Source organism: Podarcis gaigeae (assembly GCF_964106915.1).
Source record: "Podarcis gaigeae genome assembly, chromosome: 6".
Classification (NCBI taxonomy): domain Eukaryota; kingdom Metazoa; phylum Chordata; class Lepidosauria; order Squamata; family Lacertidae; genus Podarcis; species Podarcis gaigeae.
In genome coordinates this window covers 72,551,120-72,573,329 of record NC_139682.1, presented here as the reverse complement: position 1 = coordinate 72,573,329, position 22,210 = coordinate 72,551,120, and the positions used below count along the sequence as shown (strand labels likewise).

The following is a 22,210-nucleotide window of genomic DNA, read 5'->3' as shown; positions in this document are numbered from 1 at the left end:
CAGTGGCACAACTATGTGCATGCCATGATATCCCCTGCTCCTACTTTTTACTATTAAGCAGCATTATTTCCACTCTAACTCTCTCAACATACATTCATGCAGTGAGGAACAGCAAGCCAAGTTTCCTTCTAGTCAAGGTGAGAAGAGCGAGTACATTTCAGCTGTCTGACAGTGAAAACCTGATTTATGGTAGCTGTTCTCACCATGTCACACTTATCCCTACAAAGCAATCCTATTAGCATCTGTTAAATATAATAGTGCAACTCAACAGACCCCTGAACATTCACATCAGCATCAGTGCAGCTGCTTTCAATGCCAAAGTGAATATCATACTGTCACCGTTACTATTCATATCAACTGTGCTGTCCTAGTGTTATTAAAGTCAGTGGGAGCTGACTTTTGAGTAAATATGCACGAGGTCAGATTGTAAACGTTTGGATGGAAATGATAGATAGGTTGGCTTTTATGATGCCTAAAGCAAACAGTTTTCAGTGTGATGCTTAAAGATGGGTAAGGGCTGTAGCTTGGTGATACGACTTTGTGTGTAGAAGGTCCACGTCCAATCTCCATTTTTTTTTAATATATCAGGACTGATCCCTGAAATTTTTATGCTGCTGCTTGTATCTTGTATGCAATGTGTCTCCTCTAAGAAGACAATGCAATCAATGGTATTTATTGATTTTAGTTGGGAGGGACTGTGACTCAGTGGAAGAGCATATAGTGGCCCACTTCTCTAGGTCAGGAAGGCTGGAGTTTGAAGCTATTGCTTCAGCAATGAAGCAGCTCAGACCTGGAGGCTCCACCTCCTTCCTGTCAGGTGCTGATCCACAGAGGAATTTTCTTGTGATTCCCCCTCCTGAATAGCCTTAAAGATAGCTAGCCAGGTCCTTTGGTAGCCACTCTTAAGTTCTTTCATGGCTCACCATCTCATCTGCTCTTGTGGCCACAGGGGAGGTCTGAGAGCAGGCCAGGAATCCAGGCAGCTGGTGGGGAGATCTTCAGTCTGGAGTAAGGATGTCCAGGTCCAATGGTTCCTCAGGATCATTGGTGGTATGGAGACATTCTGGAGGGTCCTGCTTCCTTGCTTATCAATGGAAGAGACATTGGGGGTTGAGGTCTGGCCAGAGTTGAATCCTGACTTTGGCTTTGTGCATAAATAAGGTTTAACATTTGGTCCCTGGCCTCTCCAGTTAAAATAATTATTGTAATAACCAGGTAGGTAGTGGCAAAGACCTCTGCCAGCACATTGGGGAGCCTTCTGAAACTTTGTGTCCTCCAGATGTTTGTTGTTGAGCCCCAGTTCCCATCAGCCCAGCCAACATGGCCCACGAGCAGGGAATTAAACATTGGGCGGGGGGGGGGGGCTTACCACTGCATCCCGTTTGATGTTAAAATTGAGCCTCTACCCCAGAGCTTAGATGGGATTGTGGCAAATCTGCTTTTTAAAAAGCACGCAGATGTGCAGTTTGGGATTGAGAGAAAGTCCATTTTTCCCAGAGAAAGCCTGGGAGAAAAGATAAACTTTGCAGCATGCCCTAAAGGTCACTATCCTTGTGCTCTAGTGACCAACTGGGGAATGCAAGTTCAAAGATGAAGATCCTTTGCTACAACTTTCTGTTTTGCAAGGGCTGTAAGGCTGTAAACCTATACCTACTTTCTTTTGTGTAAGCACCATTAAACACAAAGGGGCTTGCTTCTGAGCATACATGCATAGGATTGCACTGTAAGCCAGCAACTTATTGGCTTTAACTTCTCAGCTGCTTTAAGACTGAGGCACCATAATACTGGAACAGAAGCAATCTTTGCCACAGCAAGGAACTGAATGCCTGGCAATGGACACGTTAAATGGGAGCTAGCCAAAATAAATACTATTGTTTTCCCACAGATATTTTTTGCAATTAAAATGTTACAGAGTTTTTAAAAATTTAAAAAGATGTAAAGAACAGCTAACACTGTGAGCTTATTACTATATCTACTGCATATTATCTAAAAGGTATCAAGTGTTATTGGGGGCCGGGAACTAAATAAAGGCAGCAAACTCATTTTTAAAAAAAATAAAATAGTTAAGTACAGGATTGTGGCTCTGGATGCCTTGATAGAAGAGCAAGGTAGGAGTGCTGAATCCATTATGTTAAAGCAATTATTTCCACTCTGCTTTGATTCTGAAAATCAACCTAACAACCTATTATGAAATTGCTTGTAATCAAGTAACCAGAGGGGTAATGAGATCTCTATTCAAATATTTTTCATATAGTTCAACAAAGGTCTTGACACCTGGAAAAGCTAAGTTGTGATTGGAAACATAGAAAGCTGCTTTTCACCAGATCAGACTATTTCCCAATCTAGCCTAGCATTGTCTGTTCCCAGCTTTCCTCAATCTGGTGCCTGCTAGATGTTGTTGGACTACAACTCCCATTATCTAAGAGTTGTAGAATGAGGGTTCATTCCTTGCACTCATAATAAACACTAGTTACAAGTTGCACACAGCCTTATGTTTGTATCAACTGGGAGGGGTTGATCTGACTTTGGCATGATCCAGCCATAGAGTGTAGTGGGCCAGAGGGAGCTTTTGTCTCTCCAACTTCCAAGAGTAGCTCACCTCTTCCTTTCAGAACATGTTTTATGTCTGTGCCTAGTAATAAAGTCAGCACATTTTCCACCAGATTTCTGTGATAGACTCTCAAGACCCTGCTGAATGTAGTTCAAAATTCCACACGATTTTAACTAGTGTTGTAAATCTTGAAAACTACAAATGGTGCTTACTAAAAAAGGACAATAATCTCCAAACGCCACAGTTCTGTTCATCAAGTGTTATTGAACTGACATGATGTTGACTTTAAATGTTGGTATGTGTCACTAGTAATCATTTGTCATGTAGATCTATCCTGACCTCCTACCCTTCCTTGGCTGTTGTTTTGACTATAAAATACTGATATTCTAGAAAACATAGTTTTTGTGATCCGCTTTGACAATGATTGTTGTTCTCTTTATTTATTTATTATTCTCTGTTATTAGGATGGGAGGGGTACAACACAGTTGTAGATCACATATTTTGCATGTGTAAGAGCTCGGGCTTCATCCTGAGAACCTCCAGTTTCTTAGGTAACAGGTGCCGAGAAACACCTTTGTCTGAAACCTAGAAAGCCCCTGGCAGTCAGAGTAGGCCAGGGGTGAAGAACTTTGTTGTTCTCCAGATGTTATGGACACCAGCTTCCAGCCAATGTGGTCAATGGTAAGAAAAAATGGGATATGTAGTTTAATATATGGAGGACCACAGACATACCAAACCTGGCCTACACCTTTAAAATGTGCTAGCAAGGCAGTTTGAGGACTGATTCCCTAGAGATTTGAAATAGTATAGATCTATTGCACATTAATTCAGGGAACTCCCTCCCCCCACATGTGTTGAGGGTTCTGGATACAGGCAGGCAGTTACTGTATTTCTGAAGAGCACTGGGAACAGCTTCCCCCTTAATTTTTTACAATGACACTAGCGCTGATCCAGCACTTGTAGCTTGATATCTGTAGAAATGGAATGGGAGGGAAGAGAGTCACTGTGGGAAGAAATGCTTGTGCATTCCAATCCTAATTGCAGTTGATTCTTCTAGCCTGGCAAGTCAAGGGGCTGTTGAAACTGAGAAGACTGAATGGCAACGAGATTCTAGTCTGATCAGTTTCACTCTTGGCTTAGGGAAAAATCTGTCCTTGAATGACAGCAACGTTTAGAGAGGCAGCCTTGCACTGCTTCTTCACTTCTTTAAAAACAGCTGCATGTGTATGAGAGTTCGCAAAAGAATAAAAAGTGTGTGTGTGTTGTGTGCAATGGGCAGCATCCCTTTGCAAGAATGGGGGGATTGTGAAAACATTTAGCAGTCCAAAATGCATGGTTGATGGGCAGTGCAAAGGCTGGATTGTGTGAGGAGACAAGGAGAGTGTCGTTGTCGCTAAATTGGGTATTCTGGGCTATGTGAAATGTGTTTCAAGTAGCAGCTTTTCCCTTGGAGTTGTTGAGTGGGTTTATATGTGTGTCTTCAGATCATTGTGGGTTAATGCGTGTGTGTCTGTGTGGGCTTGAATATGGCCTACCACCTATGGGGACCACAGACTGGAAAAACATTTGCCTCCCTACCATAGTGCCTCTGTAGTGGCCATCATTCAATGGTATGATGACTTAAGTGCAATTAGCTCTTTTATAGCTTCACTGGACTGAAAAGCAGCACAATGCTGAAGGCACTTTGGGGATTACCTTTGGATCAGTTTCTTGGTCTCTTTCCATCAAAAATGCCGGTATTTTCTCTTTGGGAGCATCAAGTTTAAAAATCTATGCATTGCAGCCGAAAGCAGTGCGTATCCTCCTAGTGTAGCTGTACGCAAAGTCCCTTATTCATCATTTAGAAGGTTATTGTGCTGAACTTTTTGCGGTATAAGCAAAAAAACCCTAACCTTCAACTATACGTAGATTATTAATGCCAGTTGCAGTTCTTCATATACATTGTGGGAACACTTCATCTCAACAGCATATGTATTTTTTCAAAAGCAAAAGGTTTTCACTGTGATAAACGTCATTTTCAATCGGAAGCATTGAACTAAAGCTTAAGCAGATGGCCCAGACCAGTTTCTCAGTTTCTGCATGCAAGGATGGTTTAGTGATAAGAATTTGAGATTAAATTTGCTATACCAGACCTTGAAGGAGACCTGTTTAGATTGCAAGAGAATAGCTTATCTGAAGGTCATGATCTGCATAAAGCTAGTTTTCTTTTTTCCTTTCTTTTAAAAATTGCATTTCTGAGAGGCTCTGCCTCACTGTTAAGTCACGACAGAGGTTTTGGCTATGAGTTTACTTTGGCCGATTTCATCGCAGCTGTGTAGATTTAGTGAAGGCTTGATACTGCAAATGCTTTTCCCATTGAAGCCAGTGGCTGTTGGGGTGGTGGTTAGACAGAGACAAGTGAATCACTATGAAGGCAAAGTTCAATATTCAAGATCTGTGTCCAGAGATCTATAGGACCTTTAGGACACATAAAGAGCAGCCGAGAGGAGAGGACACAGCTTGCCTATGGGAGTATCCATGTAATACAGGCATGGGGTACCTTAGGAATCCTCTCTTAACTGGACCCTAGCAGTTCTTCCCAAGCCACACCCTCCTCTAGCCTTGCTTTGTACTCAAGTATGTTTGCCTGGTTGGAATGTGCCCTTAAAGTCTGATAGTGCATCTCACTTTCCTAGATTGAGGATAGAGAAGGGTGTGTGACTGCGTGTAGAAATTAGTGTACTGTACGAAGGTAGAAATAACATAATTGTTTCTCCCCCACACACTTTTGCCTCTCGACTCACCCACCACCTTTTGCTGAAAAGGGTCCCCGCCCCTGATTTAAGCTGATGGTTAAGCCATCAGGGGAAAGTACTAACAGCAGCTAACTTGCTAGTTTGGGGTATCCAGCATAGTGTCCTCTAGATAATTTTACTATTGGCCATGCAAGTTAATGGATGATGAGAGATGTAATCCACAACATCTAAAGGGCACCATGTTGGCTTCTTCTGTGCTAGTTGGTTTAGATTAACTCTGAATGCTGATGCAAATGATGAAGATCCGACTTGGTTGTCCCTTCTCATTGGACCTGCAAGGCAAAAAAGAAAGCTACTTCCTCATACTAATAGTTTAGTATTTGTGTTCTGAGGCTCCAAGTGCCCTTTTCTCTCGTTCTGATTCGCTTATATTTTGTAGAATAGCAGCAGCAGCAACAGCAACAAGCTTCCAACATATATAAAAACATAATAAAACATAAACAAACTTCCATATACAGGGCTTTCTTCAGATGTCTTCTAAAGGTTGTATAGTTACTTATCTTCTTGACTGGGGGGGGGGTCACATAACTCCATACTCTCCAACATTTCTCTGATGAAAATAGGGATGTCCCAAGGAAAAGTGGGACATTCCAGGATCAAATCAGAAACCTAGGTGGCTTCTGTAAATCCAGAACTGTCCCTGGAAAATAGGGGCACTTGGAGGGTCTGTAAGTTCCGTGGCAAGTTTTTGTTAAAGACATGCTCATGCAGAGACTCTAGGAGGTCTTCAGCTCCTGTCTTGGGATTCCCCTTCTTTCTTGGATGGCAAGACCTTTCAACCCTCTTTCTGGGCGACCTTTGATAAAAGCATCCTCCTCCTTTTCCTTTTCTTGCTGTCAAAGCGCCTGTTTCACTTCCAGGCTTGTAAATGATTAGCTCAGAGCATAGTTAGAGGGAGGAGGGACTTCTATGCAGAGGAAGCACCTTTTGACTCATTGTTTTAGAGGTGTTGTGCTTAAAAGGCTTTTCCACATGTGTGGGAGAAGTTTCCTAACTCACTTATGTGCATTTAGCGTCTGGGTTATAACCTTTATTGAAAGTTGGTTCGCTTGATCTTATTGTTGAGCGTCTTCTTCTTAATCACAGAAATAAAATGCAGTTTTATTTGTTACAGGCATGAAAGGACTATGTTTCTGTTTCATAAACAAACCTCTAACATTGGTGTGTTTTGCAAATGCTAACGTTCAGCACATCTTGCCAATGCTCATGTTCAAAACCAATTCAAGTTGCAAAAAAAACCCCCCCAAAAACCCCCAATCCAATTCACATGTCTCATCCTCATCTGTGAACTTCCTTTGTGTGAGCCTTTGCACTACTGCCTTTTTATTCCTATAGCAACCTGGCCTCCTTTCTGATTTCAATCTGGTAGAGATTAAAATGGTTTGTTTTCTGATAGGGAGTTTCCCAGTGAAGCTTTATTTAAACAATCTTAGGAGCTTTTATTATCTCTGAAAGCTAATTACATCAACCGTTATGAGGCAATGCCTTAAAAAGGACCTTTTCACCCTGGGAAGAAAAAGCAGTAAACTGTATCCCGCTGCTATGATTTTGTTGTTCACAAGGTGATGGATATCCAGATCCTTTGCTGTGTATTCTTATATTCTGAATATAAGGCATCTGGGGTTGGGTGATTAACGAATTTAGGTGTGTACAGTCATGTTCTGAGCCAAATCAAATAAAAGGGTAGTGCAATTTGTAGAAGGCAGGTGTAGTTGGAAATAATGTGAACCTTTTTCTGTTCATGATTTTTAGACAAAACTTCAAGTTGCTTCAGCGCAATAGGAAACAAAGGGTAGAGGGATGTGTGTGTGTGTATCATTCTTCTTATTGCATTGTATAAAACATTAAAATTAATGAACTCTACCAAGTTAGGCCAATTAATTTCAATAGATCTGTTCTGGGCAGCACTTAGTTGTGTGTAACCCAGTTTCTCTTTTAGCCACCCTTTCACGCAATAGTGGGGCAGCTTGCACCAAGTCTACGTATTTATTTAAATATTTAATGGTAGGTTCCATTTAAGTTGGAGATAATGACTACTAGTTTGCATCTGTTTGCACCAAACCTGACAGCACATCTGTGACAGGCTGTGTCATACTCCTTGCACAGCCTTTGAGGGGCAAGCTGGGGGTGCGGGCATTTGCTGAAAAGATTTTGTAAGGGCAGGGCTACTGAGAGAGTGGTTACAGAGGGTATTGACGTACAACAGCCACAGCTAAGAACACGAGTCAGGCTTTCTCCCCACAGCAAAACCATCCCTGAGCCATTATGTAAGGATGGCTATGTAATGTGTTGGAAGAATAGCAATGAGGGAGGCAAAGCGGATGTTCCTCTTAGCATTTTGAAATGCCCTAGCTACACATGAAGTTTGCCTTATAGTCTGGCCTTTGAGCTCTCTCTTCTTCAACCAGAAGGTTAGGACTTGCTACCTGACCTGAAGCGAATCAAACCAGTGACTTTAACATCAAACTCATTCCTCTGATGTTTGGATTAAAGGTCAGTCTCAGGTTGAAAAAAGTTGAATATTCCTGTTAGCTCACCAGGTGACTGGGGCATCTCTAGGGTCTCAGGTAGAAGTCTTTCCCAGCCAGGGGTGGCTCATCCTGTTTTTGCCACTTGAGGCGAAACAGGAAGTGTCGCCCTGCCACTTCCACTGCTTGTGCCGATTCCCAGCAAGTTCTCATGTCCACCACAAGATCTTGTGAGATTTTGCTGAGATCTCGTGGGAAATTAGTGCTGATGCTGGCACCACTTCTCTGCCAGCCATGCAGGCAACAGGGCATGTAGCAGTGCTCATTGGGGTGCCGCTTAAGGGACTTCCACTGCCTGAGACAGCGGCTTCATCCTGCCTCATGGTTGGGGCAGGCCTGCTCCCAGCTCTACCACCTTACAACCTTAGGAACCTAGAAAGCTGCCTTATATTGAACATATTATTGGCCAATCTAGCTCATTATTGTCTACACTGGTTGGAAGTGGACTGGGGTGTTTCCTAGCTCTAACTGGAGACTCCAGAGATTGAGCGTGGGGCCTTTTGCATGCTAAATGTGTTCTCTAGCACTGAACTATGGCCCTTCCTCACATGTTAACTGGTAAATTCAGGTGTGCTTGGAAATCATGTGCTCTACCCTCCATATATTGCTTTCAAATAGACTTTTGTTAAACTGTCCTTGGGATGGCTTGTCAAATTAGATTCAAAGTGTGTGTTAGAGAATAAGATGGATTTGGTGGCTGTTTGCAGGCAGTAAAAAGTGAAAGCCGCTTTCCTCTTCAGGATGTGATTATGTATATTTTGTGGCTTCCTGTAATTTGATGGAGCACATAGTAATACATTAAGCAAAAGAAAAGAGCAAAAAAAGTTACGAGAGTCACGTGGGAATAGGAGGGGGCACAACTGCGAGTGACATAACATATCTACTCTTGGCATTTCTCCAATTCCCATAGCCTTTAGCCGAGAATTGTAGAAATGTCCTGATATGCGCAGCAGCAACATGTCAGTAATTCTTAGACGTCAGAGCAACTCATCGGGCAAAACCAAAAACCTATTTTAGCTCCCTAAAAGTGAAATGCTTTTGTAAAGCCAAAGTTCAGTCTTTCTTCCAAGAGCTTATGAATCTGTTTATGTTTTGAGTGATAAGGCTCATGGGCTGATTATTATTACTCCCTGAGAATCTTCCAGTAATATTTGAAAATACTGTTGTTTTATTTCCCTATTATAGGGGTGGGGAATCTGTTTGTCTCTTTGGGCCTGATCCTCATCAGGATCTAGACTTGCAAGCCAAACTTCACAAGTGGGGAGGGTTTCCCATTTGTTAGTCACCTGATATCACAGTAACATCAGGTGATTGAGCACTTTAAAATTCTGAAGTTGGGACTTCAAAGTACCACATGCAGCCCACCCAGGAGATTTTGGATGTGTGAGGGACTATCCCATGGGGAATTCCCTTACACATATGATCAAACAGACTTTGCAAAGAAAAGTCAAAATAGCAAGATTGCTCAGGCTATTTTGTGCCTGAGGCAGAAAATCCCAAACGTACTGTACCTCTACCCAACCCTGAGAGCAAAAATAAAACAATAAATTAAGTAACTAATAATTTGCTGCCCTTTCACGACACCCCAAGACAGCTGTCTGAAGCAAGTACATTACTATGCCCAATGGTAGGGCCAGCCCTGCAAAATAGCTTTTGAATTTTAATAGTTTCTCTTTGGGGGGAAATAGCTTTTACTTTAAAGGTGATTCACATGTCTGCATTCCCAGTAATTGTATTTTGAAATAACTAAGAGTGTCTAATTGGCATGCCAAATGCAATCCCAGTTTGGAGTAGGCAAATCACATTCTCAAGATAATCTGGATTAAATTTCCCAGGTGAGTGCTGGAACTGGATTGGATGCTGGCTCTGGCATTCAGTGATCATCTCATCATTTGTGAAAAATAGGGCCTGCAGGACAACACTGTTCAGATCAAATACCCATGGCAAGAATGTGTATCGGAAGCTTAACTTTCCTAAACACACTGTGCTGCATTTTTTATTTATCTTTCTGTTTTAAGAATTTTGCAAATAGGTCAGATGCTGCAGGATCTGAAACTTGTTTCTAAATCTAAAACACTGTGTAGGGAAGAGGAGATGTACATTGGGATCAAAAGCTAAACTATTCTTTTTTCTTTGTTTAAAATAATGCCTTCCATAGTCATTTTTACATTTTAAGCAACTAAACATTTGCATTCTGCACATGAACTCAAAAAGTTTCTAAGGTCATTGGAGCAATAAATACACTTGAGAACTTTGCTGGACCTCAGCTCTCATAATCTCTGACCATTGGCCATGCTTACTGTGACTGATGGGAGTTGTAGTTCAACCACATGTGGAAGGCCACACATTAGCCACTCCTGCTTTAGATAAAACACTGAACAACTTTCCTTTTCCCTTTTAACAGGAACTCGCCTTAGCTGTTGGGTCTTTATACAAGCATAGGATCTGAAGTTGGACTGAATGTGTGGTGCCAAGGCAGGGGCCTGTTGGTGTAATCCGATCTCCCCCACCCCAGTGTGGCTCCTGCTTGCCATCTAAACATGACTTCTGAATGCCTTATTTCTAAAGGCAAGAGGAAATATTAATGGCGGTGCCACCCTACCAATTAGAACAGTGGGAGAAAGGTCTAGCTCCCCTGTCCCCTTTAGGAGGGTTTCCCATAACCTTGGCCATTTTGGGAAATAGGATGCTGGATTAGATAAATAGGTCCTTGGTTTGATCCAGCAGTGCTCTCTTTGCTTTCTTCTGCCCCTGCCCTCCATGCAATCATCCGAAGCTCTGTGCAGAATTTGTACACGCACAATTGTATATGCACAAGAACCCTGCAAAAAGTAAGGCCTCCCATGTGTATTGTCTCAGTTCAGAGGCCAGGGGTGGGGTCTGCCCCTGTGATTCATCTCCCCCACCTCTTCCCCCCCCCACAGTGTACCCTGCTGGTCATCTGAGCAAGACCGTAGGTCGGGATGCCTTCCAGATGGCCAGAGATGCTGGTAGGCATTTGGATTGGCATCACTTTGGAGGCAAGAAACCTTGTCAGAATCTCTGTATGAAGCAGCTACTTCACTTTGCTGAAAGCTGATTCTATTTTTGAAAAAATAGAAAGGCATTAGAGGGCCATGAGTCAACAGTGTCACTTAAGTAATGTCAGTGAGTTCAGCAGAGTGACTTCTAAGAGGAAGGGTTTGCTTTGAAGTAATGTTAAGCTCAGAGGTGGCCAACTGTGATCCTCCACACGTAGCTGGACTGCAATTCCCATCAGCCCCAACTAGCATGGCCAGTGACCAGGGATGATGGAAGTTGTAGTCCAACAACATCTGGAGGTTCCACAGTTGCCTACCCCTGGTTTAGCTTGTCATTGAATGCTGGCAGAATGGGAAGAGCCTTGCGCTGTGCTGGATATTTTCTCAGTCGAGGCTGGAGGTCATGAACACTGACAGGAAGTGAGCCTTAGGAACTTTGCTGTGATAAGGAGATCAGGAATAGGAAGCTGTTTTTCATGCTGTAGAGAAAAAGTTAGACTGAGAAGATGATAGAATGCAAATAGGTGGAAAGCAAAGCAGGGAAATAAGTGGGACGGGAAGGAGATAATACGAGAAACAGATGGTGACATTTGGGGAACGGCACAGAAAGCGGAGAATGAAGGACCCAGTAGGACAGTTATGCCCAGTTCCTGTTAGAAATGACAAAAAAGGTTGTCCGGTCAGTGTGTAATCTGAAGTATATTTATTGTTCTTTTTTGTTTTAGAACAGTTGGAGGAATAGGAACAAGTAGCCATAATCACTAGAGGAAGGAAACTGTGAAGGCTTGAGGGACTTCGTTTACGAGAACAGAATATAATATTCACGTTGGTTGGAGCTTGATGACATTCAGAAGGTAGAAAGAATGCCTTTCTGCAAGTTTTTAATGTAAGACAGCACTTGGTGCAGACCGGTCCCTCACCATTTTTCACTTTTTCTGGCTATAGACAAAAGATGAGATTTTCAGCATCATACAACTTTATCTTGAGAATACAGGGAACTGGGGAACCTGAACGCTTGGCTTATAGCAGATTCCTTTAATATATAGTACACAGAAATACAAGGTGCCATTGTAGTCCATGCCACTGAATGCCATGCAATATGTACTGGATTGAGATACTGACATCTTACTTTTACATCTTAATTTTTGTGGGGTTTTTTGTTAATCACGCTAGATTGCAGACTCTAGGTTTGATGAGAGGGAAGAAATCACTGGGGACTATGAACGGATCCTCTTGTAGAAATGTTGTGGCATGTGAACAGGTCAGAAATGGGGTTGGCAGACCTTCTTTATGAGAGCTATGTAACCCTCCAGCGCCCTCTCTTTCCTGTGCAATGAAAGACTGACTTCGGCAGTAATCCTAAACACATTCACAAGTAAAAGCCCCATTGATGCCAACTGCTGCCAGGGTTGTGCCCTTTGCTACCGAGAGACGGAGTTGCTTTATCTCCCATGACCTCTTTTTTGTCCACCATTTCAGCAGGCTCTCTGCACCACAAAGAACAGCATTGCTGGATTATGTACTGACCTTAAGGAAAGAGTGATCTAACCAACGGCTACAATTTTCCTATTCAGGGTGTCCTGTTTAGCGCGTCTGTATCAAGTGATTTTTGGTTCCCGGTTCTCTTCTGTTCATTGTCTGGGCAACTGGTCATGGGTGTCAGTTTTAAAAGCTTTTAAAATGCTTTATTCATGGACTGTAGCATGTATGATAGCTGGCATTTTTGCATTATTCAAGGAACTGTGAAGGTTGCTTTGGTAATTGTGTCTTTGCCATTTCAACAATTCTTTCTTCTTGCATCATGAAGGCCCACCATTCCATGTATCTGATAAAGTGAACGCTAGTCCATGAGACCATTTGCCACATGGGCACTGCAGCCCAAACCCCATTGGCACTTGGCCAGGGGAGGCCTTGGATAGAGCAGATGTATCCTTCCACCCAGATCTGCTCGTCTCCCCATGGTGTGAACAGATGGGCATTTGGAAATGGCTCCAATGGAATCACCACAACACCAACCTGCAGAAAGCCCTGAAACACAGTGTTCCAGGTGCGGGGAGTGGCTGAGCCAGGATCTCTTGGATTCCAATCTGCCCATAGTGCCAATACACTGGGCCCAATCCTGACCGAAGACTGGTGCAGCAATTGGTCTGTCCTTCCACCTCCTGTCCTTGCCAGCGGGTGGATGCTGTGATGATCCTGCTGTTTTGTCCTCCCCTGCAGCAGTCATGCGTTGGATTGCACCGTAGATATATAGTCTTTAGAAGGCCTGCATTTTGCTGTAACAAACACAGCTATCTTTATTGAATTGTGTTGTGGCAGTTGGAATGTCGAATTGGAACCCCGGAAATTTCTACTCATAATGAGTCCCGCTGTATGGCCTGAGGCAAGTCACACTCTCTTAGCCTAACCTATCTCAGAGCTATTGCAAGGATAAAATTGGGCGACTCTTTGCTACCATGATCTCCTTAGAAGGAAGGTGGAATATAAATGCATTAAATAAATAAATAGTACTGCTAACCTCAGACACATGTGTTAAAAAAGTTATGTCAACCAAAAGAGTGCAGGAAATAACTTTCTATTTTGACCTAGGAGTTAATTGTCCATGGCATTTGCCATCTTGCAACTTTTTATTTTTTTTTTATCTTTATTTTTGTGTGTGTGTGGTTAAACTGCAGAGCTTAAAATGAATGCTGAATTTGAGGGAAATGCTTTTAGTTCAAACAGAGCTTAGACTTTTCAGAGTTTCAAGATGAATGCTGCAATATTACTACTATTACTACTACTACTACTACTATTACTACTACTACTACAGCATTCATCTTGAAACTCTGAAAAGTTTTCGCAGCCACTCTGGGTTGACTTACAGCATACCTAAAAACAAAATAAAAACATCAAGGATTAAAAACAAGCAAGAATAGCTTTCATTATAAGTGTGATGCTGACTGGACCAGTAAGGCGGTGTAGAGATGTATAGAGTTTGCACTCTGGTGAGACCACTATGGATTCACACTTGCCCTTTTCTTTTGTAAGGAATACAGCCTTCTTCATATAATTGAGTTACAGAGCAACTGATGCTTCCTGTTTTCAGCAGAAACGCCGGCTGTGCAGAGTGCTGATTGGTTGGCCCTTGTGGCAATCACAAAGCCTCATCTCTCCTTCCTTCTTGCTGCCAACGTTTTGTGGTTTATTTTTGAACAGCATAAAAACTGGGTAAAAAGCCAGGCGTCTGATTATTATTATTATTTACAGCAAGCCAAAAAACCCAGCTGAAGCATGGGGAGGAGACATGAAAATCAGCGCTCGATTAGGAGCCAGATAAGAGTGTGATTTAGGGGACTGGTGAGATTTGAATCTGCCTCATTCATCAACAGCAACAATATATACTTGCTCCTATAGATAGATACATATACACTGTAACATTGCAGATAATTGCTTACGTTTTTCCTACCTGAATATATTTCTTCCTTTTCTAAAACATTATTCCAAAATAGCAACTTTTCCTCTTTAGTTTAAATTTACATTCCCCTTCTGCCTTGCAGGAGTTTTGTAGAGCCGAGATAATGGATGATTACATTCCAGTATAGGGTCATCACATGCATAGTTCTTTAATTTCAGTGACACTTGTACAGAGACGTTACTGGTGGTGACGTTACTGCCATGAAACACTTGTGCGTTTTCAGATGAGAATTAAGACATTCCTGCATTGAGTGGTCAATAACATGTTAAGTCCATCCCTTTAAAATGTAAGTGCAGTTGATTCCACACAGAGTTGGAACTTCATTCTGCTGAATAGTTTGAGAAATTAGGCTTATCTTCTGGGCTTATAAACACCTTAAAAGTAATTGCCAGCTCTCCTTGTAATTTATTATTATTAATCTTTATTAAATTTGTGTACCACCCTTCATCCGCAAATCTTGGGGTGGTTCACAACATAAAAATGCAATATAAAAAATACAAAATACATAATAAAAATAAGAGCAAAAACAAATAAATAATGTCCCTTAACAACACATTTAACAGGGTATCAGGTGTCCAAAGGCCTAGCTGAAAAGTAACATTTTTGCCTGGCGCCTAAAGGTGTATAATGAAGGCGCCAGACGAACATTCATGAGGAGAGCATTCCACAAACGGAGCCACTGCAGAAAAAGTCCGTTCTTGTGTTGCCACCCTCTGGACCTGCCATGAAGGAGGCACCCAAAGTATTGCAATTTGTGGCTTGTGCCCTGAATGCTTGACACAAGAGAGCCTACAAGTAGTATCATAAATCACAGAGCTTTCTTAATATATTGCCTAATGACTATCTTGGGCAGGAAAAGTAATCTTTTTTTAAAATGCACAGTCCAAAACAACAATTAATATTAGGGGCTTAGAATTGTTTTCCAGAAACCCACACTGTAAGTTTATGACAGCACTTTAAAACTTCTATATGTGCATGTATTTGTTTCTGATTTGGTCAGTTGATTGACTTTAAGTCTTGTTATACGGAAGAGGATTTTACGTTTCCAAAGAAGAAGAAGAAGAATCTGGCCACATGTAGCTCACATGTTTTACTTTTGGAAACCCATAGATGAACTTCCAGTAAATCTGCGGTTACACATTGGAATGGATTGTAAAGAACACATTATTTTGTTCCAAAGTCAACAGCAAAGTGTTCTTCTGCAGAATACGTGCAGTACTGTGGTTTTAATTTGTGTATGAGTGTGTAGGAAGGAGAGAGAAAATCTGGAAGCGTCGGTTAAAACGTCAGGGAGAAGGCTTGCTTAAAAGCACTTCTTCCTGACTTGTATGCTTTCCATATGCAAAGAGATCTTGGCGCTTGTGTGTGTGTGTCTATGCAGGAGGAACAGTTTAAAACATGAAACACTCAGACCAATGTTGTTCAGTGTAGCATTCTGTTAACAACAGTGGTCAGCCTCTGGGCATCTGGTGGCCTCTCTGTCTTCCTTTACTCTAGCATGGGGGTAGACAAATTTGCCAAGATACTTTCTAATCACATGGAACCTTACTCTGGAACAACAAAATATGGACTAGCTGTTGGTTATCAACTTGATTGCTTTTCAACACTACAATGGGTGGAAGCCTCATTCACTGTCCATGAATTATAGACACATATGGAACTATACATTTATAAACTATTTAGGGTGGTGGATGGGCAAGATTGTTGAGGCAGTGGTGACTGGTCAGCTTCAAGTGTGGTTGAAGGAAAAGGGTCATCTGGACCCATTTCATTGTGGCTTCAGGCCTATTTTCAGAACCGAAGGAGCCTTGAGGGACTTACTGATGACCTAGAATCATAGAATTATAGAGTTGGAAGGAACCCCCAAGCCGTCTAGCCCCTGCAGTGCAGGAATCTCAACCTCGAAGGAAGGAGAGTCCACCACCTCTCATGGGAGTCTGTTCCAATGTCAAACAGACCTTTGAGTAACTTCTTCCCTCTCATAAAGTTTTGGGAAACCTATGCTGCGCCTTGCCAACAAAGGTCTGTATAGTTAAAGCTATGGTTTTCCCAGTAGTGATTTATGGAAGTGAGAGCTGGACCATAAGGAAGGCTGATCACCAAATAATTGATGCTTTTGAATTATGGTGCTGGAGGAGACTCTTGAGAGTCCCATGGACTGCAAGAAGATCAAACCTCACCATTCTTAAGGAAATCAGCCCTGAGTGCTCACTGGAAGGACAGATCGTGAAGCTGAGGCTCCAATACTTTGGCCACCTCATGAGAAGAGAAGACTCTCTGGAAAAGATCGTGATGTTGGGAAAGATGGAGGGCACAAGGAGAAGGGGACAACAGAGGACGAGATGGTTGGATAGTGTTCTTGAAGCTACCAGCATGAGTTTGACCAAACTGCGGGAGGCAGTGGAAGACAGGAGTGCCTGGTGTACTCTGGTCCATGGGGTCACGAAGAGTCGGACACGACTAAACAACAACATGCTGCGTAATCATCTTCTGATACGACTGCCTTGCTTCTGACTGTGAGATCCCCATTTGGTGCCCTGGCTGAGCCCCCACAGCAAAAGAGCAAAAGAAGGAGGTGGCCTCACAGCTGTTTGGAGCCTAAGTCATTTAGGGCTTTAAGCACTGGGATTGGCACCTTGAGTTTGGCCCGGAACTGAACTGGCAGCCAATCCCTGACTGTTGACTTTGCTAGCTGGGGCTATAATAGGAGTTGAGACCCAGCAACAGCTTCAGGACACCCGAGTGGGTTCCTCACACCCTAGCAGAATGCTCCTCTCCATCTCATAATGGCTTCATCTCATTTTGAGAGGTGGAAACCCTAAGGCAAATCTTGTAAAATGTATTGGAGGGATGTGTGTGTGTGTGAAAACCTGAGAAGTGCCAATAATTCTGTATAGCCTCTGTGATTCTCAAGATTTTTGAGGCACCAGCTGCCATCATTTATGGTAGGCAAAGTTAGGCAGCTTCTTGGCACACAATCATTTCAAAGTGAGTATAGTCAAGACCATGACATGGTTTGGTTCGTAAGGAGGAGTTGGCTTAAAGTCTGCTTGAATTGGTCTCTAGTGATTGTGCTAAATTTTGACCAAAGGTTGCCCACCCATGATCAGATTTATTCTGTCGCAACAGTGAGTTCCAGAAAGATGTGCTTGTAAAAATTAAAAGGGGGGTTCTTGGGATTTTGCATTGGAGGCTTTGGCTTGGCGCCAAATAGAGTGAATGAGTGAGTGGAATGCAAAATGAGTGATGGGTTTGGGGTTACGACTTGGAGAGAATTAAACCTGTGACTGTAATATAACTCTTTTTTCTTTCATTGTTCCTCAGTATAAAGGCTTTCTTTCTTTTTCTTTTTTTAAGGGTGCTGGCTTTCTCTGTGTTTAGTATTGTGTAGAAAGTCATTTCTCTGTAAGACATGCTTTTACAAGTATTATTTTTAAACTTTTCTTTGCAGGTAACTGAAGACTCTCTATCAAAACACCTATAGTTGTAACATATTCCCAAAAGGGTGCCCACCAGGCACAAAGAAAGTTGATCCGAAGACCCCTGGTGTGGCAAGAATGACTTCAAGTTGTATGATTCCAGTGTTTGCTTTGATGATTGGGTGTTTAGCCTCTGCAGGTAAGTCAATTTGGGCCTCCAAATGTTGCAAGCACTTGGATTTAATTGCAGGTTGCATTTTTTTTTTTAAATCGCCAGGAGGCATTTAGTTCAATGCCAATGTAAATGTTCCCTGGTGTGACTGCATTTGCAAGAAATAATATTGGGAACCTTGTTATGGTCTACTACTACAAGCAAAACTGCAAATTGTAACAGAATGGGCGTGTTTGTATTCTGCCTGTGGGCAGTTGGTGGCTTCCATGGGAATGTGATATAGAACGATATAGATGTTTGGTCTGATCCAGCAGAACTGCTCTTTTGTACTTAGAATGGTCCATTTCCGCCCATGTGTGCTTGCTGTTCATTAAGATTTGTTGGAGCAATTCCCCTTCACATCCCATTCAACATCTGAGTTGTGTTTGCCTGGGACACAAGAGAGACCTTTCTCTGTAGTAATGCCTAGGCTTGGGAACTCCCTTCCGAGAAACGCCTGCCTTGACCTCTCCCTGATTGTGAGCCACCGGAAGGCCAAGGCATTTCTCCTTAGACGGGTATTAGATCAGCCAAACTGCTCATGTTTTTAAAGTAATTGGTTTTGAGCTTTTAATCTTTGCTGTCCTGATACATTTTCATCTTTTTGTTGGCTTTGTGTTGGCCACATTTGCACATAATGCTAAACCAAGATCTAGTGCTATCTGCACAAACAGGAAGGAGACTGAGTGAAGCACCAGGCTTGAGAGCTTCTGCCTCCCTTCCTGTGCTGCCTGAAGAACTTTCCTAGTGTTTAGTTTCAGGTTTCACTAATCATGGCTTGTTGTGCTGTGCAAACCAGAGAGTGGCCTTTAAAACAAACACTGGTCAGTTGCAAAGCAATCAACTTCCCAACCATGGCCTGATTTGCATGTAGCACCAAGGCAAGGTTAATGGAAGCCAAGGTATATATAAACCAACAAACCATGGCTCATGAGTGTGGATTTTGTGGTTAATAAACCATGGTTAAGATGCTGGGCCAGGTTTTGACAATCAAATTACATCATGGTTTATAAACCATGGCATATGCAAACTGGGCCCATGAAGCTGACTTCTTCAAGTAAGCAGATTTTGCGTTAAACTATGATGTCTGATTCATATGCAATGTTAAGCCAGGAATCTCTGAAAGTAAATGCTAGTAAAGTCCTTCTCCAGGCTGGACAGGAGGAACAGGGCGAGGGCAGGGGAGAGCCCTGTGGCTTTGGTCGGGCTCTTTCCTGCTTGCACACATGACACTATACCTTGGTTTTAGAGCAAAACTATGAAAATACATGCCGGCTCAAATACATACCAGCAGCAAGTTCATATGTTTTCTAATCCATGGTGTTCTGAAATTGTTTCTGAAGCCCACAAGTGGTTTTTGTTCTGGCACAAAAGTATAGAGTCCAGCAGGGAAGTGTCCAAGATGTCCAAGATGATGTAGTGGGGAGACAGTGGACAGTGGATGGATGTCTCATTTAAATATGAGATGTTCTCATTGTGGAAATGGTGACCAGCTGCAGGGAAAGACATGTCTGACCAATAAAGTGCATTACAAGCTGGCCTCTTCTCTCTTTCTTTTTTTCATCAATTGCATGGAAAATAATACTCTTTCAAAAATGTGTTTAAACCTTCTGGGACTTTCTCCAGGGTTTAACTTCAACGAAGGCGTCCAGCCAGTGCTTATTTTGATTCGTTAACACGACGTGATGCCTGGATGTTGTAATGATCTTATTTGGTGACAGATAAATATTTAAAAGTAGGCCAAATGTGTCTGAAGGTGATGTGCAGGATATTGATGGTTAATAGCAATACTTATACAATCTTGGAGGTTGTGGAGCTCACCTGCCGGGGAGGAGTAATCATTTAACTGGTACAATCTTTGGTCCTCAGTTTCCCAGCTCGTTTACAAAGGTCACCAGTACCTTGAACATAGCCTTACAAGGTGGTTCTTACGAGGATAAGGGGGAAGTGAAATCCATACTTGCATGCCATTTTGAGCCCCTTTGAAGAGTGGCATCCTTTAAGACTTTGGCTGCATTCACGCAGCAGTTTATCCAGTTTCCCTGATATTTCCCTAAGTGCTACCAGTCATGCTGGCTCTGCACTATTTCCACCGCCAGTGGAAGCAATGCTTCTGAATACCAGTTGCTGGAAACCACAGGAGGGGAAGAGTGCTCTTGTGCTGGGGCCTGCTTGAGGGTTTCCCACAGATATCTGCTTGGCCACTGTGAGAACAGGGTGCTGGACTAGATGAGCCATTGGCCAGATGCAGCAGGCAGGCTTTTGTGTTCTTACATCTTTGTTGCATCATTTCCCCAAATTATGATAGGTATCAAACAGCCTTCATGTCCTATTAGATAATACTGTACTGTATCGTAACAGTATTACTATTATTAAATAGCAATAGTATTACTATGTGTTATTGAATAATACTGAACAGTGGGTTTCCCCCCCAAATTGGTGGGATAGTGCCCTCCTTACTTCTAACACTTATAAGGTTTGTTTCTTTTAAAAATTGTCTGTGTATGAAAGATACAGTAATCATATCTGTTATAGCAGGGTTCTTTTAACAACAGATAGTAATGCTTTCCCTTTTTGAAATCTGTTTTCCCTCTTTCATCAATTCTGTTATTTCGTCCTGATAAGGAAACTGTGTCGCATCTCAGTTCTAAAGTCGTGCAACACCATGGTGACGATTGGCATGGAAATGGACAATAAAAATAAACATCCCATTTACGGCTGTGATGTCTTTTTTTTTTAAGCTTTGCTTTTCTGGAAGGAAAATCCTCATGGGCTTCCTAGAGTGGATTTGCAAAAGAAATTAGAAGTTAAGATAGTAGAAACCCCTTGAACAGCATTGTTAATTGTGTCATGGGAACTGGATGAGGATAAGAAAATTTTCACCCACTTGTTCTCTCTCTCTCCCCCTTGCTGAGCATCTTCCAGGTTCAATAAAGCTCAACAATTTATGTCACTGTTCCCTTCATTGTATTTAGTCAGATTTCATTGGAAAGTAAAAGATACAAACTTGTTTCCTTTCCTGAGGGGGGAAATAGCATGTGGACTGATCTTACATGGCTTTCTTAATTTGAACAACTTGTAAAGACTTGAGGTTTGCTTGTTTTATTATTTTTATTTATTAAATTTCTATGCCACCCTTCATCCAAGGATCACTGGGCAGTTTACAGTATAAAAATACATAACAAGGTAACAATCAAAAGCAACATCTATTTAGGAAGTAGTAATGTTTTGCAGGGTGCTGTAAAGACAGAGGTATATTTTTAACATAAGAAAACAGCACACACAGAGAGGTTGAAAGGTGATAAAATGAATGGGTCAAATTGTGCCAGTTTTGATACATCGGGTCATCAAATGCAGCAATAGAAATGCTCCAGAGGTAATGAACAAGATGCCCTCCAAACGTTGTTTGACTACAGTTCTCATCATCCCTGACCATTGGGCCTGCTAGTTGGTGCTCATGGGAGTTGTAGTCCAGCAACATCTGAAGGGCACCATATTGGCTGTATCTTATACCTGTATCTTGAAGCAGATCCATAAAAGACGATAACCATCAGACTCTAAGGAACCTGCAGGCTATTGAATCCAGCATTTATAGCTAATCTGCCCACATCACCAAGATTATTTTAACTTATAATATCTGTAATACCTGCCTTAAGTATCCTCAGAAGTTGGAAAAGAGGTTTAGAAATGATATAGAGAAGTGTTTGTTTTCCTTGGAAGCTAGACCTCTGTATTTGAAGATTCTTAAGTCTGAGTCCCCATGGTTTTCTGATATTGCTTGCCTGTTCATATGGTTCTTTCACTGGCCTCTTTTAAAGCGTGTATTAAAGATTTCTCTCCCCCCCCCCCCCTCCAATTTGAGGTTGTTGGTATTGTTTCTGTGTGTCAGAATTGTGCAAGTTATGTCTTGTTTGGCTTTTGTAAAACTCTGGTTTGCTAGTGGTATATTCTGGGCAAATGGCTCGCTCTTGACAAATTCCTCTATTTTTTCAGAGCTTGCCTGCAGATTTGGTCCCCTGGGGCTTTGATGCAGCAGAGGATGAATAAGAATGCTCACTGAGTAAACATGGAAATTGGGCATTTCGTTAAATCTGACACTAGATTGTGCTAGATGAATTCTCAAAAGCATGATACTACAGGGCAGTAGAACATCTACAGTGGGGTATGTTCAGGATTTGGAATTCTGTAGAAATAGGTATTCAGTGTGTATTATTACACAAGCCAAAAAG

General features: G+C 42.1%; 1 protein-coding gene and 1 long non-coding RNA gene across 4 annotated transcripts in view; one reads left to right on the top strand and one right to left on the bottom strand.

Moving 5' to 3' along the window:
• TGFBR3 (transforming growth factor beta receptor 3) overlaps positions 1 to 22,210 on the top strand; it is a 131,998-nt gene that overhangs the window by 3,058 nt on the left and 106,730 nt on the right. For 2 of the 3 annotated variants that reach the window (XR_014565394.1, XM_083743345.1), the window contains exon 2: positions 17,803 to 17,969. Coding sequence is in view for 2 of the 3 variants with exons in the window: in XM_083743345.1 (XP_083599471.1) it covers positions 17,909 to 17,969 (61 nt within the window). In the remaining variant the exon portion in view is untranslated. Of the gene's footprint in view, positions 1 to 11,624; positions 11,781 to 17,802; positions 17,970 to 22,210 lie in introns of those variants that run through there. The other variant, XM_083743346.1, reaches the window with a different exon arrangement.
• LOC310846662 overlaps positions 1 to 22,210 on the bottom strand; it is a 131,377-nt gene that overhangs the window by 20,988 nt on the left and 88,179 nt on the right. The window lies entirely within an intron of this gene.